Source organism: Cyprinodon variegatus, unplaced genomic scaffold (genome assembly GCF_000732505.1).
Source record: "Cyprinodon variegatus isolate N-32 unplaced genomic scaffold, C_variegatus-1.0 Scaffold19, whole genome shotgun sequence".
In the NCBI taxonomy this organism is placed as follows: domain Eukaryota; kingdom Metazoa; phylum Chordata; class Actinopteri; order Cyprinodontiformes; family Cyprinodontidae; genus Cyprinodon; species Cyprinodon variegatus.
In genome coordinates, this window is record NW_015150472.1 from 669,105 (window position 1) to 689,021 (window position 19,917).

Genomic DNA, 19,917 nt, shown 5'->3' on the forward strand with positions numbered 1-19,917 from the left:
ATAGATAGATAGATAGATAGATAGATAGATAGATAGATAGATAGATAGATAGATAGATAGATAGATAGATAGATAGATAGATATCTAAAAGTTCAATTTGTTTTTCATGACTTTGCAAATAAACACATCCTACGAGGCAGTAAGCTGAAATATTTTTGCTCAAACTTAAGTTGTAAAAGGTGTCAAAGATATGAAGAGGTGTCAAGTAACAAAGTACAAATACTTTATTACCTTACTTAAGTAGAAATTTTGACTATACTTTACTAGATTAATTATTTTCTAGACAACTTTTTTCTTCTACTCATTACATTTTTTTTTGCAATTATCTCTGCTTTCTACTCCTTGCGTTTAAAAATAGATGTTGTTAGTTTAAGCTAATTTTTGTTATTGCCTGTTCATATAAAAAAATATATATTAATAAGCTTTATCCAGACAATTATATTCCTTTGTGGTTGGACTTGGTGCTTCACCAACTTGTTGTTCACCACAAACTAAATCATGATGATCCAAAGTTAAATTTGACACTATTACAATTAGTTACAAATATAGCAAAATTACATATAAGGAATTTTTCATCCTGAATTGTAGAAAACTGTTCTTTAATAGCATAATGCAGTAACCAGTATAAAGTTTAAAGCATCTGTCCTTAACGTTTTTTACTGCATTACTTTTACTTGTATACTTTAAGTACTTTTAAAAATTTTACTTTTTCACCTTTATTTGAGTAAAAAGCTTAAATTGATAGTCAAACTTCTTCAAAAGTGTTTTTAAACAGTAGGATTTATAAAGCTACTTGAGTAAATGAACTACTACTTTTACACCTCTGAAGATATGTCAGTTGCTGCAGCATAGATTCCTACGTCAAACATTTTATCTGGCCAGTATGCTATTTATACCTTATCAGTAGATGATAAGTGTTTTGTTTTTTTCAAACCAGATAACATTCACACACACTTGAAACAGACAGTGTGTACTCTCAAAATGAATGGCACCCAACAGAACACATTTAGTGACTTTACCCCAAATGGCGCTGTTCAACCTTCATGGTGACTTGTGTCTGATGCAGCAGCATAGGGGCCGACAAATCAGTCAGAATCAGATAAAGTTTTAATAAGGACTGTTTTATAATGAAAAGGAATTTGCTTTGGTGTTAAGGTGTTTTACTTAGACAAACATACAGTTGATATAAACACATTTAGAAACATAAAGTTGAATTAACAATGCATGTAATATGGCTGCTGCTAAAGTAATGAGGACACTACTCTGATCGACCATCTTTTGTCATCATCTTTTAGCTTTTTAGAAAGAGTTTAGTTAACTATAAATACATGGGAAAAACTCCAATGTGTCTGAGCCTATATGGTGTGGTTAACAGTAACAAAAGTTGCCAATACTGAAGATGTTTATATACATATACAGTGAGGAAAATAAGTGTTTGAACACCCTGCTTTTTTGCAAGTTCTCCCACTTAGAAGTCATGGAGGGGTCTGAAATTGTCATTGTAGGTGCATGTCAATTATGAGAGACATAATCTAAACAAAATGCAAAAATCACAATATATTTTTTTTAACAATTTATTTGTCTGATACAGCTGCAAACATGTATTTGAACACCTTGGAAATCCATGTTATTTGCCTTTGTTTCGAATTACAGACATCTGAGGTTTCCTGTGGCTTTCCATCAGGTTTGCACACACTACAGGAGGAATTTTGGCTCACTCCTCCACAAGGATCTTCTCTAGATCAGTCAGGTTTCTGGACTGTCATTGAGGAACATGGAGTTTGAGCTCCCTCTAAATATTCTCTATTGGGTTTAGGTCTGGAGACTGGCTAGGCTACTCCAGAATCTTGATATACTTCTTTCAGAGCCACCTTGGTTATCCTGGCTGTGTGCTTCCAGAATAGACCCATCTTCAAAGCTGTAAGTGAGGGAAGGAGGTTGTTCCCCAAAATATCCCAATGCATGGCTCCGGTCATCCTCTCCTTCATACAGTGCCGTCACTCTGTCCTATGTGCAGAAAATTACCCCCAAAGCATGATGCTACTGTATCACCCCCATGCTTCACTGTAGGGATGGTGTTCTTTGTATGGTACTCATCATTCTTTCTCCAAGAATTGTAGCATTATGACCAAAAACTTCTATTTTGGTCTCATCTGACAACATGACTTTCTCCCATGACTCCTCTGGATCATCCAAATGGTCTAATTTAGGATAATAAATGGAGTTGAGTTGTACATTTTGAAGGCCGCCTGACAGGTCTTTGAGGGTCAGAATTCTAGCTGATAGACAGAGTTCAAATACTTATTTGCAGCTGTATCATACAAAGAAATTGTTAAAAAATCCTACATTGTGATGACAATATCAGACCCCTCCACGATTTTTAAAGGAAAATTACGGTTTTTAACACTTTTAGCCCATTTTCTGTAGTGTCCAGGATGAAATCGAATGATCGACACCAAAATTTTNACCTTCATGGTGACTTGTGTCTGATGCAGCAGCATAGGGGCCGACAAATCAGTCAGAATCAGATAAAGTTTTAATAAGGACTGTTTTATAATGAAAAGGAATTTGCTTTGGTGTTAAGGTGTTTTACTTAGACAAACATACAGTTAATATAAACACATTTAGAAACATAAAGTTGAATTAACAATGCATCTAGTATGGCTGCTGCTTAAGTAATAAGGACACTACTCTGATCGACCATCTTTTAGCTTTTTAGAAAGAGTTTAGTTAACCATAAACACATGGGAAAAACTCTAATCTGTCTGAGCCTATATGGTGCGGTTAACAGTAACAAAAGTGAAAGTCTAGTAATGCCAATACTGAAGATGTTTATATACATATACAGTGAGGAAAATAAGTATTTGAACACCCTGCTATTTAGCAAGTTCTCCCACTTAGAAATCATAGAGGGATCCGAAATTGTCATTGTAGGTGCATGTCGACTGTGAGAGACATATTCTAAAACAAAATCAGAATATATGATTTTTCTTAACTATTTATTTGTATGATACAGCAGCAAACATGTATTTGAACACCTTAGAAAATCAATGTAAATTGCCCTTGTTTCGAATTACAGACATCTGAGGTTTCCTGTGGCTTTTCACCAGGTTTGCACACACCACAGGAGGAATTTTGGCCCACTCCTCCACAAGGATCTTCAGTCAGGTTTCTGGACTGTCATTGAGGAATGCGGAGTTTGAGCTCCCTCCAAATATTCTCTATTGAGTTTAGGTCTGGAGACTGGCTAGGCTACTCCAGAACCTTGATATGCTTCTTTGAGCCACCCCTTAGTTATCCTGGCTGTGTGCTTCCAGCCTAGACCCATCTTCAAAGCTGTAAGTGAGGGAAGGAGGTTGTTCCCCAAAATATCCCAATACATGGCTCCGATCATCCTCTCCTTCATACAGTGCCATCACTCTGTCCCATGTGCAGAAAATTACCCCCAAAGCATGATGCTACCACCCCCATGCTTCACTGTAGGGATGGTGTTCTTGGTATGGTACTCATAATTTTTCTTCCTCCAAAAATGGTTTGTGGCATTATGCCCCAAAAACGTCTATTTTGGTCTCGTCTGACCACATGACTTTCTCCCATGACTCCTCTGGATCATCCAAATGGTCTAATTTAGGATAATAAATGGAGTAGAGTTGTACATTTTGAAGGCAGCCTGACAGGTATTTGAGGGTCAGAATTCTAGCCGATAGACAGCGTTCAAATACTTATTTGCAGTTGTATCATGAAAAGAAATAGTTAAAAACTCATACATTGTGCTGACAATTTCAGACCCCTCCATGAATTCTAAGTGGAAAAACTTGCAAAATATATTGTATTGTAGTTATTTCCTCTTGTTCATATATTAGTCTAGGAAATGTTAAAATAACTGTTAAAATTGTGTAAAATTTGCATATAATAATATTAATGAAGAGCATAAGGCCAGTTTAGATTTTAAAGGCATCAATCACAATATTATTTATAGGGATTTTACTTCAACATAATTGATGCAAAGCGGAATTTAGATTAATTTAAAATTCCCTTTTGTTACTACCATTCTTTTTCACCTTTAGGCCAAAAAATCTGAACTAAATCAGTTGCTGTAAGTTTTAATCTTGTGAATGGCATAGGGACTGGAGTCCACCTGTGGCCAGATGTCTCCATTGGGAAGATCCCTTGTCTGCTGCACATCTCGCTCAACCAGCTCTACTGTTATGGTGGACGGGCTAAAAGTTTCCGTGGTACGGTAGGATTGCGTGAGGTGGCGGAAGGAGGAGGTGTCTGAGATATCTTCATCAAAGAGGTCATCCATAAGCTCTTTGCGCTGCCTGCGTGAGGCTTTCAGCTGATCGCTCAGGTCAGAAACCAGGTCTTTGACATCTCTCACCAGTGTGGAGCGAAGCCCAAACAGGCAGAGCAGGAACACCAGACCGGCACAGATGCCAGAGACAAAGTATAGAGCCACTCTCTCTGGGAGACCTGAAAGAAAAAAGTGTCCATCAGTCATAAAACAAACACAGTGGTCCCATTAAAGAAATGTTTAATTCTGAGGGGGGAAAAAACAATAGCTTTACCTAAGATAATGTCAGGGCTATAAAAGTCAAAGGTTAAATGGCTTAGTTCCACAATCCTAAACATATCCAGAAAATAAGACAGCATCAAACCAAAATATTATATTTAACCTAAAGGAGATGGACAATAGTATGCAAATATTTAGTTTTTTGCTGACCAAGTTGCACATTTGATAAGCTGCAGCCTAAACCCCTGAGAAGCAGAAGCTGAGGAGACTTTGAAGTACATTTACTTGCATATGTCATTAGTGAATATTGACACTATGGAAACTGGACTGAAAATATTGAAGAGATTAAGAGATCACTTGGCTTCAAACCATAGGAAATGACTAAAGTGGTAAATTATTATAGAGGCCTAATGGAACTGAAGGAAATTGAGGAAATCAAATAATAAAAAGTAGAACTAGAAGAACTCAAGGACAAGAAAAATGAAGAAATGCAAAAATTGTTTTTTTGGAACAGTATTCAAGAATGGATGATGTCCTTCAAACCAGACTTCAAATACATTACACCAATGAACAAGCTGCAAGTGTTGATGACGGAGATGAAAATCTGCAAATAACTACTTCTAATCCTGGTGTGCTTACACTTGAGCTACTGGTAGGCAAGTTTTCTGACAGCAAATACATTAAATTAGACTGTAAGTACATTGCTGCTTCCCATATTCTGCCCCAGAAAACAGCCAAATATCCCCCTTCAGTTTGTTAGTAAAAGTCCAAAATGGAGATGCTGAGGAATGGCAAAATATTAAAGGGATCTGGTATTTTTTATTTATTTATTTTTTTTGAATGAGCACATCATTAAGAAAATGTTGCAATTGCAAGAGAAACAAAGATTCAGAAAAAAATATATTCAATACACCTGGACTGGAAACTGTTAAGTCCTTATCAAACTGAGTAAATCTCAAAAACAGGCAAAAGGGAATCATGAGATACCAGAGCTTGATAAGTGATCAAATCATGCAATGGATTAACACAAAGGAAAGAATGAAGATAACTCCAAATTAAAAGAAACAATAAACTGGTTAACATGTCGTAACCAGATTGACCAAACTCAACTGCAAACACAGTGAGAAAAGATTCTGGTTTATTGGACTAAGACAAACTGCAGCTCAAAATTTTAACATAAAACTATATTTTCAAGCTATTGAGGAAAGTGAAATCTTTACAATTGTCAGAAAAAGTGAGGCAACACAGTCAGCTGGCTGGAACAGCTTGGATATGTCAATGTTAAAAATAAAGTATTAAATTCGTTTTCAAACATTGACCACATATTTAGCCTGTCTCTGCAGTCAGGGATATTCCCAGATTGAATGAAGTTTGCAAATGGAGATAAACAGGAATGACAAATTATAGACCCATTTCAACATTGTCACAATTTCTAAAATTTTACAGTTATTCCATAAGACGCTCGATAATTATACTAAGAAACTTAATATACTTGTGGGAAATGTTTCAGACCCAATAGGACAACCACCTTACCCCTTGTACATCTTACAAAAAAAAATTTAATGTTTTTAAAAAACAAATGTTCAGGGAGATTTCTAGACTTAACCAAAGTTTGTTATATGTGAACGGAAATGCAAAGAAATATTTAACAAAAAAAGATAAGAAGAAAAGTAAAAATAATGGGGGAAATTGCTAAAGTAAAGAACTAAATGGGTCAGGACTAGGGCTGGGCAATTAATTGCATTTGCAATATAATCGAAATTTAAAGAAAACGCAATTTTCCAATCGCAAAGACACTCACTATACTTAACAAGATACACAACACATCTCACTCCAGTCATTTATGTGGCTTAAAACATTTGAAGTGGGTAGATATTTTTGCGGTTAGCATGCAGGTCTGCACGCAAGTAGAAGTAAGAACTTTTTCATTCAAAGACTACAGTAAAGTCCTACAACAATGGACTCTGGGTAAGCAGGCTTTCAAAAACTGAAAACCGGGGGTGAAAAAAAAAACCTTAAGTTTGGGGTTAGCATAAATTAAAATCCAAATAAAATCACAACTTTGCTCAAAAATAGTTGCAATTTTGATTTTGGCAGAATCGTTCAGCTCTAGTCAGGACGATGCTGACATAGTGAACAATGGAGAAATAATAACAACAGAGACAAACATTCACAGGCCTTGACTATGCAGTAACATTACAATAACACACTTTACTTATAGTGATTTCATGTGAAATCACATCAGATTTGAACAGTATCCCCTTACAGGCCTATAAAACAACAACCCCACAGCATGACTCTACCCCCGCCATGTTTCACATAGTGTATTCAGGGTGAATTGCAGGGTATTTTCTTCACAATATGTTGTATTTTGTATGATCACTGTCTTTTGGCCAGAGCTCCCCCTCCACATGGTATGTCCACTTACTGACTTTATTCTTGGCACACTCTATGCATTGCATCTTTTGTCTTTCCACTAACATCTTCTTTCTTCTCAACACTTTTTCGTTCAAGGTCAGGTTCATTGAGTGTAACATGACTAGTGTTGTCTCGGGAACAGATTATCCCAATTGAGTGGATGGCAGTTGCAAGTTTGTTTGTTTTTTCTTCGTATTTACTTGAAGGTCCATCCATTTAGTGTTTTGCTATGAAAATCCATTATATTATGCAGGCATATTTTTTTACTTAATAGGAGTTCCCAGTTAGTCAATTAACAAAACTTTTTTTTGTTTGTGTAATAAACTATTGTCGTATATTTGCCCTTTGTTTTACACTAATGATCAGATGTATGGGCCATTTGTTTAAAATCAACTTGAGTCCAGACTGGCATCTCAGGCAACAGAGGACATACCCAATAATTTTTCAATGATCTCCAGGCAGTTGTTTAAGAAGACATTTTGAGACCAGTAGGTGGGGCCAGTGTACCATCCGCCTGCAGGTGAGAGGGGTCTGGGCTCAGAGACCAGTCAGCCGGATACCTCACACAATGAAGCCAATGAGAATATATTTAGTGCCTCACCATGTGTGATGTCTGAGATCATGAAAGGATCTGTTGACCCTCGACCCATGTCTTCAAGCAGATATCTGGGCACTGAAGAGAAAGTTAGATGTTACATGTAGGAGAAGGCCATATTTTATTAGCTGTGGATATTGATCTATAATCTGTTATTTACCACAAGTGAAGGAGACTCGCAGGTGTTTCCTGGTGCCAGGAAAGCAGGGGTCCCCAAAGGTTTGAGTATCTGCAAAAATTGAACAGTTTTCTCTTCCGTGACATCTGCGGGACACCTTCCTTACAGCCACAGCTGACAAACACTCTAAAACAAACACAGATATGGACTAATAGAAATCACTTCTTAGCTCTGATCAAACAGCATCACAAGTAAAATTCCCCAATGTAGTTTCTGTTCCACTGTCTGCCAATGGATGTGTGTTTCAGACCCATGTCAGACTTTGATCTGGGTTCCTCAGGACAGTTGGGACTCCCGTGGAGGAGGTGGCCAAACGTAGCCGAGTAGATGGCCAGAACAGTCTCATTTTTACAGGACAGCCTCAGACGCTCATTTTCACACACAAGTCTTGTGTGATGGTATTCTAAAAAAAAAAAAAAAAAAAAAAAAAAAAAATTTATAAAAAGAAATAAAAAACAAAGTGGCCAAGGTTCAGTACAGGTTCATACATTGAAAGGAAATCAATAAAAAAAAATGTATCTAATAATACCACCGTAAACACGATGCAAATAGCAGCTAAAAACAGAAAGTAAAGGAAAATAAAGGACTGATAATAGGATTATTTCACTGCTAAATTGTGTTAAAGAAAAGCAAAATAGATAGCTTACATATACAGCCAGGGCTGCTAAGTGGCGCAGTGGGTAGCACTGCTGCTTTGCAGCAAGAAGGTCTTTCTGCATGGAGTTTGCATGTTCTCCGGTACTCCGGCTTCCTCCCACAGTCCAAAAACATGACTGTTAGGTTAATTGGCTTCTCTAAATTCTCCTTAGGTGTATTTGAATAGTTGTGTGTGCTGTTTGGGATGGACTTGCAACCTGTCCAGGGTGTACCCATGTTTATAAGCAACACAGGTACCAGCATCCCTCGCGACCCCTCTTGGGATAAGAGTGACAGAAAATGGATGGATGGACATACACAGCCATACATAGAGTAAGAAGATGATTGTCGCAGAGTTTTGGTTAAGTAAGAGAAAAAAATCTGCCTATGCCTCCAAAGGATTTCTGACCCACTGACCAATGGGACAGCTCTGGGTGTCCTCTGGCGTCTGGCTTCAGGAAGTATGCACCAGATCCTGAATGATACTGGGTGTGGACCTCAGGCCTACTTCACCACTTCCTGTGGATGTTCTCTGGGAATTAACGTTTTTTCTGGTGGGGGCCAGGGCGGTCGATAGTTTGATGCTCTGATAAGGTGGGTGGTTCATACCATAGCTTCACAACAGAATGTTGGTTTTATTTTCCTATCTGTTATTTTCATACAATTTCGAAGGTGCACATTGTGTGACCACTTCTACTACAACCTTTGCTGCTGTAAACACTACAATTTACCCATTGTGGTACAAGAAAGGGATTTTTTTTTATTCTATTCTATTAAGTAGCATTATCAATAACTTTAATTTAAATGTAATGATCAAATGTATACTCATAAAGATTTTCATTAACCTCAAAGAAGGGATTGTTTTGGAGTAAGAACAATAAGACAATATTGCCTTATTAATAATATAAAAGCTAAAAAAAATATAGAAATATTCGACAAAAACAACAACAACAAAAGTCAGCTATAGTGTTAAGAGTTTAAATAAGTAAATTTGGATCTTTGCCAATTATTTCAGAAGTGTACATTTAGTGACTTTGAGTTTTGTATAAATAAAAGGTCTGCACATCTCTACTAAAGTATCAGGATTTTTCTGATGTGAAAAAGAAAACAGAATTGTAAAAGTGAAAACATACATCAAAACTTTCTTCAAAATATGTAATGACCCAACATATTCTCATTATCAGTTCATACCCAGATACCATACAGAATGATTCACAATTCTGGCAGATTTAAATCTCAAACATTTTCATTCAACCAGAACAGATTTTTTTCATTCATCTTTGGTGATTAACTTCAAGTGTTCAAATTTGGAAGGCCTCTTGATTTGTGGCTTATATTTAGATTTATTACTTTACTCAGAATTATGCACAAATAATTATTCAAATTTGTTTAATTTGATTATAATTAAAACCTCTGTAAGCGGCTAGCAAATCCTCATATGAATGTATATTACTCAAGTATATACGTATATATATATANTATATTACTCAAGTATATACGTATATATATATACATATATATATATATATATATATATATATATATATATATATATAGGGATGAACCAAATAAAGAAAGCATATGCTTACCAGTTCGTTTTAAACCTTTATGCTAATTGAAGTACCTGGTCTGCACTTGTAGGACACCAAGAGGTACTTGGTGGTGAGAGGACAGGGATCTGGTCCGAACACTTGAGCGAGGACGGGTAGGTGACAGGTCCGCTCATCTTGACACTCTGATAGTACCTTCTGCAACAGCCAGAAAACATCTGTTGACGGCCTTATTCCACATGATTAAATGATTTACTTTTGTCTCATTTACTTCTAAAGCAGTTGAAGAAGTGCAATCTGTGTCCTCCTCCACTGTGTCGTTTATGCTTGCTGCAGGACATAAGTGTTTATAAGGAACACGTCTTCCGTAGAAGGCTGATAGGACAGCTACAGATGTCCTGGCAGGACACTTGATGACAAGCAGGTCTCCGTCACAAGCGTGGGCCGTGTGGTTCTTTAGAATACTGTGGAGATACACTGAAAGCCACATATGATGGGATAACATCATCTTTCCAATCTTTCCACCTAAGAATAAGTCTAATCAATTTTTTATAAATTAAAAAGGCCCCTTTAACCAGCTAGTGATCTGTAAGGCATGAATGGGACTCATTTTGCATGTGTTTGTACTTAGATAATGTATGTATTATACATTTCAATCAACTAATCTTATGTTTAAAAAAAATATGGTTTATACACTTGAAATAAAATAAGGTTTTCCTTTTATTTTATTTTAGACTACATATGAGTCATTCCTGCTTCCGCTTGTGGACAGGGTGGTGTCCCTGGGTCTCCGTCTCTGGGTGTAGCTTTCCAAGACAATGTTTGGACTATGACCACACAGACAATCATGTTTTACAGCAACACAAAGACACCAAGCTAAGAGTCCACTCCCATTTGTATTTCCTGCACAGTCCCCCCGTCTCTTGTGAGTGTACAGTTTGTCTGATGTTCTCATAAGGGATCCACCTTTACTAGAGCGGAAAAACTCCAGGACTGTGGTCCAGATTTAGTGAACAATGAATCACTTCTAGAGGACACGGGTGTCGCCTCACAAGAGTTGTTCACATTTGTTACAGTGTCACGACAAACCTCTGTGTTTTATAGAGATTTTATGTGATAGGATAACACAAAGTAGCAAATGATTGAAAATTGGAAGAATATGGGTCACCACCCATGGGTGTGTCCCCTCCACGCTTCAATTCTCTCTGTACTCAAATAACTACACCTCATTCCTTCGTGGACCTGTCTTTGAAACTCCTGAAGTTCTCTAATCTCCTCCAGGGAAGTGTTTAGTCTGCCTGATGACAGATAGTATCAGCTGGTCTACTGGTGCACTCAGAACCATTTGGATCTATACCCATTAAAGACTGAGGAAATAAAGATGAACTTCCAGAGAACTTCCCTCATACTGCCTCCCCTCACCACATTTAACAAGACTGGTTCTACTGTGGATCACCTCCACCTCCTAGGAGCAAACCTTTCTCAGGACCTGAGCTGGTCGCACACAGCCAGTGTTCAGAAGAAGGCTCAGAAGAGACTGTCCTACCTGCTGTCACTCAAGAAATAAAACCCTCCACAAGAACTGCTGCTCATCTTCTACATGTAGGGTTTGGCTAGTGCATAAAACAGGACAGGTCTAAACTGCAACAAACAATAAGATCTGCAGAGAAGATTATCAAAGTTAACATTTCTTTCAAAAAGGACTTGTACAGGTCTTGGAGCATCTCTGCTGAACTCACACATTCTGGATACAAAAGAATTGACTTTCCAGTGGCCACAGATACAGATTAGACAGCTATTCTGCTTTTAAGCAAAATTAAAGATATTTGCCCTATCACAACTTATCTTTTTTCTTCTTTTTACGTATAAAATTAATGTCTGTTCGTTCATGTGCACATACCATACCTTTATCAATATTTTTATTTCCTCTGAAGTTTATCTATTTATACATTATTAAAAGGATTTTTCTAATAATAAGAAGAAGACATGAAATAAAAAAAAATGGCAATCATTTTGCAAATGTGTGAGACCCCTCATGAACAGGTGGAAGGCAGTTTGATCCACTTGATTGTATTTAATGGTTTAAGGGTAGAATACAAATACAGGTCACATTTTTAAAGTTTTATTTTTGTGTCATTTTCTTTCCATAAATATTCTGTTTTTGCAAATCTACCTTATAATACCTTATTAAAATACAACTTAATTTTAAGGTTGCAGTATAACAAAATGTAGAAAAGGTAAGAAATATGAAAGCTTTATAAAAGGCATTGTGTCCTCTCTGTTTGCAGATCTCAGGCTGTACCAGGCACTTATTCACAAAGAGCTATTATTAGCCTGAAACCAGACAAAATTATCAACTATTATCAAATACATTAAGTTCAAAACAATTGTTTTACAATATCAATACTAGAACCAAAAAAAACATATGTTTTACTGCACCCCCAAAAAAAAACACCTCAATGCTAAATATTTGGTTGTATTCTCTAACGTTTTCTGCAGACTTGTCCTCCCTCATTTTCGTATCTCAACTGCAGAATAAGCTGCTGCTTCGAAAGAAGGATGTGCGTGTTATTAGGAAATATCTTTCTGGAGCTTCCTGTTGTGGAAGCCAATACAATTGGAAAATCACGTATCAGCAATTTTCTCTCACACATAAAAAAAAAAGGAGGAACTTACGAGAGAAATCAGGTGCCAAATGTGCAACGGGTGTCTTCAGAGCCAGAAAAAGAAAAAGAAGCATGTAAGAATAAAGAAACTCCATGTTTCTGGCATTGTTAGTGTTCAGCAACAGAGCACTGGGATTTGACGAAATGGGTTATTGTGTTTGGAAAAGGCTCAATGATGCCTTTGTATCTGCAACAAAAAAAAAAAAAAAGAACAACAAGGAAAAGGAAAACACCCCCATGCATGAGTGATCATTAATGCAGAACATGCAGTTAAAATCAGACAATTGTCATATTGGTTTGTAGTTTTTTGTTCCAAATGCAGAAACACACGGAGAACCAGGGAATTTTAATGCTTTATTTACAAAAAGCACCAAGTATCTGGAAGCGGGTAGCTGCATAAGTAAGTTGAATGTTCTGGTTGGTCCTTTCCTGGACATCCACAAGATTCACAAGAAGACAAATTTCCACAAGAAGGAAATTCCTGGTTTAGGTTTTTGGCTGGAATACCATCAAGGGTAATCATCCAGCAAAGAGAGATAATCCTTTGCCTCTTTACATACATAGTCATCTGGATTGAGAAACGTTCTCAGGCCAACCAGGAGCAAAGATCCTCTCTATGACAGGTCACAAACTGAAACGAAAAAAACAGTTCCATCCCTTATTAATGGGGAGTCGTTGAGGTTGTTGTTGGCCTGTAAGACCCGATACGGGCCAATGATACTGGACAATGATCCAAATGGCTCCCCTTTGCAGAGGCTGGTTTGTTTTTTAACTTTTTTAACTTTATGGAGACACTCTGCAAAAGCTAAACACATGAAGAAAAAAAAACATTTTGCAAAAATATTAAACATCTTAAACACATGGAGGGTTAAAACCTAGCTAAAATTGGCTAAATCACCATTTTCTGTATGATGAGGCCAAAATGGTGAAATTGTGTATGAAGCATATAAAGGTTAATGTTCTAAAGAATATGATCTCAGCTGAAAAGGTGTGTTTTACAAACCTCTAGTTGGCTGCAGCAGGTGTGTCAGGATGGGCCAAAGTTCTGTCAAACAGAACACCACATTATTTTACCCACACAGTAAATATTGCAGTATAAAAGCAACACTTTAGGCGTGCATTTTGTCCAACTCAGAATTAGTGTTAAATTAGAAATCTATGTAATGTATATTTTAGTCTAGTTGTTGTAGTAATAACTCTTACAGAGTCAATGTACTTACACACTACATATTCAACACTGTGGGATTTACTGTGCAGGTCATACAGTTTAAAAGCAATTCTGCAAAATACTGAAAAAATGTTTGCAAGCTTCTGTGTTTGTCAGTAAGTGAAAAAAATCTAATTAGTTATTGAGAAACATTGCGGTGTTGTGGGAAGAAATATGCTGAAAAGTGAATTTTGTTTATCTTACAAAAATTACTACCTGAATTTTCCATTAGAATTTTTGAATTAACTTGTTTTAGTCTATTATGTTTTTTGGCATAGTGTTATAGTTTTTCTTTCATAACATAAAAATGTAGTTCTTCACTTATGAATCAAGATGCAGATTTTCCTGTAGGTACAAGAAGAGGCAAGGGAATGAAAGTTCTTTCTCTCTCTCATTTCACTTTTGCTTTAGTGTACTGTTTCTCTTTCGCATAAGTCATAGGACTGCATCCTTACCACACATCTTTTATCCAAGATGTTTTAGATTAACCACCTTCAAAAAATTATATTAGAGCCCATTTTACAAAAACATATTTCATCCAAGCTTTAACTTTAACTTGCTGGCTCTTAAGAGCAATCAGAAGGTTGTTCATACATCTGAATTTAATCTCTTCCAAAAAATAACCTTTTTTTTTTTAAAGAAATTCAAAGACCAAACAAAACAAGAAAGAACAAGAACTAGATATTTGGAGGCTGACACCAGTAGGATCCTGTGTGGAGTGAAAGAAAATGAAAGATTAAAAAAGAAAGTTGTCAGTGATGTGGGAACAAGCACAGGATGAGGAGCTGATATAAAATGAAAACTAAATCCAAATTAAATAGACAGGGGACAAGACAGATACAGATCTACTTAGTGAAAAAATTTAACACTTATCAAATCCAAATAAATCTAAAAAGATATGAATATCTTCAGCTGTAGAACAGAGGTAAACAAAACTCAGCTCTACAAAAAGGACGTTTTCTCAAAGTTGGCCTGCAGCACAGCCCACTGTTACAGGACGTTAGCAAGGTGACATATTTGAAAGTGGATTTGAAACTTTTATATCAGTACACAGCTTGTCGGTATGTGGCACAGAACTCTAAGCAGAATGTAAAATAGGGCCATCTTCCTGTTAAGATCGTCACCAACACTGAAACTGTCTAAATGCAATTATGATTAAAAAAGAGGGAGAGTGGTGATTTTATTTTATTTTTTTGCTAATAATTTTATATATAATATATATATATATATATATATATATATATATATATATATATATATATATATATATATATATATATATATATATATATATATATATATATATATATGTGTGTGTGTACTCCATCACTCAAGTCGGATGGTCTTCTGATTCCAAGTGAAGAAATAGAAGGATATTGTTGTTTGAAAAACCAGTGATACAATGGAAACAGATCTTGTTCCTAAAGAATTATTCCAATTCTTTAGGGAAAAAAATCCTGTTTCTAAACAACATGGCCAGGTGGAGTTCAACCTGGTAGAACAAGGCCACTTTTGTGCAAAGGATATTCAGAGCTCTTTTATTAGGTGTTAAAAGACCAAATCCATTAGGGTATATCACATACTCTGCAATATTGGGTTAATCATTTTTGGACATCTTCAGATCAAGAAAACTTGATAAAATGAGATAAATGAGATTCTAATGATTGATTCTGTCACTCTGTTTAATGCTTTTTGCAGCTTAGCAACCACTTAGTGAGGAATGTGACTCAATTTATTCATACATTAGTGTTTGTTTGATATAGTTAATGGTGTTAAAAATTCCTTTGAAAGTGACTCATGTGTTGCAGGTTTACCTTAGATTAGCAAGTCTTAGGAATATAAATAAATATCAGTGTTGAAATAGGGGGTAGGTGGTGTCACTGTTTAATTAGTAGGGCAGGGCATTTATGTGAAGTTTATCCTCTGTTCCCTTGGTTTCTGACCCTAAGACAGTGAAAACATTAAATCAAATCAGCCATCTTAACAAAAAGAATGCGAAAATATAAAAAAAATAGGGTGTTGCTTAATACCGGACTTTCATGACTCAGTGTGTGTGGAGGACTCCATTCTCTCCTGTTAGGGTCCTGTTTAGGGAGATAAGACTCTGTTTTTTTTTTCCAAGAGGTCACTTCCAGCTGCTCTGAGGGAGAAGATATGTGTTACTTTCTCCATGGCACAGGGGCTTTCCTTTATTTTTCGTAGAGAAGAGGAAGTAAAATACAGCAAAATACTTTCCTAACATGACAAGTTCAGCAGGGATTCATGAAAAACATCTCATGTTGAACTACTGTACATAAAGAAAATAATTGAAAGGAATCAAATAGAACTAAAGGCAAATGAACTCTGTTCATGGCAACCAAACCAGAAGCAGCCTAAACACAAACATGAGAATTAAAAATGAACTTCTGACCAATCATTTGAATCATTTATCCCACAGGTTTAAATAAACACTTGCTTTGCTGGACCAGCAGTTAACAAATGGAGACAGATTGCTCTTAGAGAGAAACACACTCTTAAACATTTAAACGATGTCCACATGTGGGAGGGATACTCCCATCACATCGTGCGCCGAAATTCCTTTTGCCTCCCAGAGGGAGTATGGATAAAAAATTTATCGTTCCTTGGAAGCGCCTGCCGAGAATGCACCAATGGAGAGAAGAAAGAAAACCTGGGGTCAAGACGGTTTCAAAATTTCAGGTCATCACCTCTCTTAGCAGAAGAGTTGAATAAGGAGGATACTTCGCTTAGATTTTCCTACACAATTTATCTACCGTAATTGTGATATTTTGTTTATTTGCTCTTCAAGCTTTAAAAAAGTATGAACCCCCCCCAACCCTGTCTGGCCTGCCAACTAAATAGGCAGCTCCAAGTAATATATTCACTACATGTGTTTTCAAGTTCCTCAAAATGGATTTCACAATCTTTCTCTTTTGTTGGACACATTTCTTCAGGGAAGTATTTCCCATAATGGGGGATTTTGTGGTAAAGTTTCCCTTCCACAGTTTTGTGTAAATGAGACCATTTCCCAAAAAACACGAGTACTGAAGTCAGCAGCCTTTAGCCACATTCATCTTCAACAAGATATCACAAGTTTTCACAGATGATTACAATACTGAGCTGATTTTATTTTGTTAAAAAAACAATTTATATATGAATAGTAATAGCTGCACTTTACAGGAAATCAAGGAGAAGGTCAGAAAGAAAAAAGCACCTAGTCTTTTTAGTTACACTACATTAAGGGAATCCCCAACAGGTTTCAGTACATTACTCAAAAGAAAAAAAGGAGAACTAGAGAAGACATTTTCATGTATTGAACAAAACAGAATAAACTGAAACTATGCACACCTGCTTTATCGTGGGTTGTCTCCCATTTTGAGTCTTTGAGGCATGGACTCCACTTGACCCCCAGAGGGGAGCTTTTGTATCTGGCCCCTAGATACCCATAAATATCAATTTAAGATAAACCAAGATGGCAACTATAACTGGTTTCACTTTGCAGATGGCAGCGATTTAACTAATTTCCCTTCACAAGGTGATAATCTTGCCTGTCTCCTTTTGGCTTTTCTCTTATTTTTCCACAGGAAGTGATTATCACTTATTTGTTACACTTTTCTTGCCGGAGGTCATTCCTGTTGCAACCAAGATTCAGACCCAGGTCTCCCACATGGCAGTCAGAGATTAAAATCATACATAGTTATGCTGCTAAATGCTGAGGCTGCTGGAGGACATAGGGTCCACTTTATCTCACTGTGCTACAACATACATCTATTCTACATTTTTCTCTTTCAAACTTTATGTTATCTGTGCTATTTTGTCATTATTGTAACTTCAGCTGGCTTGGTTCCTACATATAGCTTTGAGCTCAGCTTTATCTGTGACTAACTGTATGTGCTTTTTTTCATCCTTTTTGGGTCTGACCACCAACACAGACCTCATCTGCATGTTTCTTTCATAGAAGGAGTAACCTAGGGAATTATTAACTGTTACCTTCTGTAACACTGAAAACAATTATATGGAATAACATGGATCGTTGCTTCTGTTAATTTTGTGTGTCCGCTTCTGTCTTCTCAAACTTCCAGCGTGCCTCGGCAGAAGGCTGCTCCCAGTAGTAGAACACACCAGCCCAGTGCTGATGTCCTTTCACTGGCTCCCCGTAGCTCAGAGAATACATTTCAAAACCCTACTGTTGATGCTTGCACACAGCAAATTTTGAAGTGTTGATTCAACTTCTAGGGAAGCCTCTGTAAATATGAATCACTGTTTGCCTTTATTGGGAGTTCTTTTTACAGATCTAAAGATGTGCAATGTATAACATGGATGCATAAGCACCTTAATTTATTTGAGTATTAAATTCTGTTTAAATTAACAGTTTTATTATGATTAAAAATGTCTCCAGACCTTTACTGGTTGTTGATTTTAATTATTCAGACCCTGCTCATTTTTAATTGGTTACCCCTGTTCTATATGATAGACCCTCTGTTCATTCATGTTTGATTTGCAATTCAATCGATGATACCAACTTGTATTTACAACTGACAATATTGAATCTATAAAAATCTATGCATCACTTAACTATTAAAAAGAGAAAACTCAGAAATCTGCTAAACACAGAGGCAGCAGCTGGATGGCCTAATGCTCTCAGGTAAAGGCTAACACGGTAGAAATATATCTCTCCTAAGTTGTAAACAACAACAGCCAAATATTAGAAGGGGGTTTTCTGTGAACCCAGATTTAGCATCTTGGCTTTTACAATTTAAACTGGTTGTGTGTATCAAGGACAATCAGATCCAACAAGAATGGCTGGATACAGACTGAATTTCTTATGTTGAGTTTGAAAATATTTGAGTATACTTGTTCTTGTAGCCATCTTATGTTTTATTTGTGAGTGGGTCAAAGGAGAAACAGTTTAATTCTACACTTCCCTCTTCACAAATACCTCCTCCAGCTTGTTTGGGTATGTTCTTAGGCAAAGAGAGACATACCGGTATTTCCTCCTGTGTCGTCCCCCAGTCCTCCTTCTAATGGGAAATGACTTGAAGTACTCTGTCCAGGGCCTTCTGAGCAAATGCTTGATCTACCTCAGCTGACCAAGACTCCAAGTCCCTTCAGGAAGTTCATTCCAGCTGTATGCATCCTTGATCTCATTCTTTCTCTTCCCTTCATGACCTAGATAGTATGGCTGTAGGTAGACCGCCTGATACTGAATGATCAGGTCCCCCATTCCTTCACCAAAAGCATAAATCTCCTGTTAGTGAGAACCAGAATCCTGCTACAGTAGGACAAAGATATGATGGTTCCTTTAAATGAGCCCACGGAATCAATATTCACTGAACCCTCGAATATTGAACCCAAGGTTACGGTACAAACATATAATTCAAATCAAATTATCTAAAAAAAACAAAACAAAAAGAGTTTAGAGGAGTAAAACAAAAAAAGTGGAAATCTATAGTAAAATATTTTTGAATGAAATATCTAATTTGCTTCAACAGTTAAACAGCAGATCTTGTCTTTATCGACCCTTAAAGGGAATATAACATAAGACAAATGATATAAAAAAGAAAAATTAATCATAAACTAAACGTAAATAAACTTTTTTTTTTTTGCTGTTTTTATAAGGATTTTAACACACTGAAACATACAAAAAAAATATTCAGGCTCTGTATCACAGCTTCAGAACACTAAATTAAATCAGTATTTCAAAATAGGAAGGGTAATTATTAGGGTTGGTCACAAAGCAAACATTACATAAACACACATTTAAAGACAGATGTGCAAACTTCTCTGGATTAATTCCTCTTTTACTTAAGTAACATTAACCCGAAGCATGATTGAAAATAGTTAAAAATATGAATACAGTTTATTAGTTTATTTTGATAGGAATCCAACAATAAAGGTGGAAACATTTAAACCGTGCTACAAACCAAACCATGAGGAACTCTATGAACTGCAGCCACTTATGGTGGATGAGATTTGGCCAAATTATTTCTTCAAACCATTTAAAAACCATTCAAATTGATTAAAAAGTAAGGTGTTCTCATTTGTTAATGTCTCTGTTAATGTTTACCCAAAGCGTACTGTGTTTGTGCTCATTACTCCAACATTTCAGTAACCCCAAATGAAAAAGCAGAGTCCCAACAAAACCATGAAGCATGAT

General features: G+C 36.4%; 1 protein-coding gene across 1 annotated transcript; it reads right to left on the reverse strand.

Moving 5' to 3' along the window:
- Window positions 1-4,046: 4,046 nt before the first annotated feature.
- On the reverse strand, window positions 4,047-18,984 carry LOC107093390 (protein eva-1 homolog C-like). The gene is made up of 8 exons (XM_015388427.1): window positions 18,852-18,984; window positions 10,162-10,367; window positions 9,965-10,088; window positions 7,955-8,107; window positions 7,687-7,830; window positions 7,533-7,604; window positions 7,365-7,445; window positions 4,047-4,473 (listed from the first exon to the last, which is right to left on the reverse strand). The coding sequence occupies exons 1-8, from the start codon at window positions 18,982-18,984 to the stop codon at window positions 4,088-4,090; spliced, it is 1,299 nt and encodes a 432-aa protein (XP_015243913.1). The 3' UTR covers window positions 4,047-4,087.
- Between the last annotated feature and the right edge of the window lie 933 nt (window positions 18,985-19,917).

What these genes read in the sequence shown, in the direction of transcription:
- LOC107093390 (XM_015388427.1), bottom strand. Translation starts at nt 18,984, where the DNA reads ATGGGGGACCTGATCATTCAGTATCAGGCGGTCTACCTACAGCCATAC. An exon ending in GCGAGTCTCCTTCACTTGTG is followed by an intron (nt 7,605 to 7,686) that starts GTAAATAACAGA and finishes CTTTCTCTTCAG; the next exon opens with TGCCCAGATATCTGCTTGAA. An exon ending in GATCTCAGACATCACACATG is followed by an intron (nt 7,446 to 7,532) that starts GTGAGGCACTAA and finishes TCTCACCTGCAG; the next exon opens with GCGGATGGTACACTGGCCCC.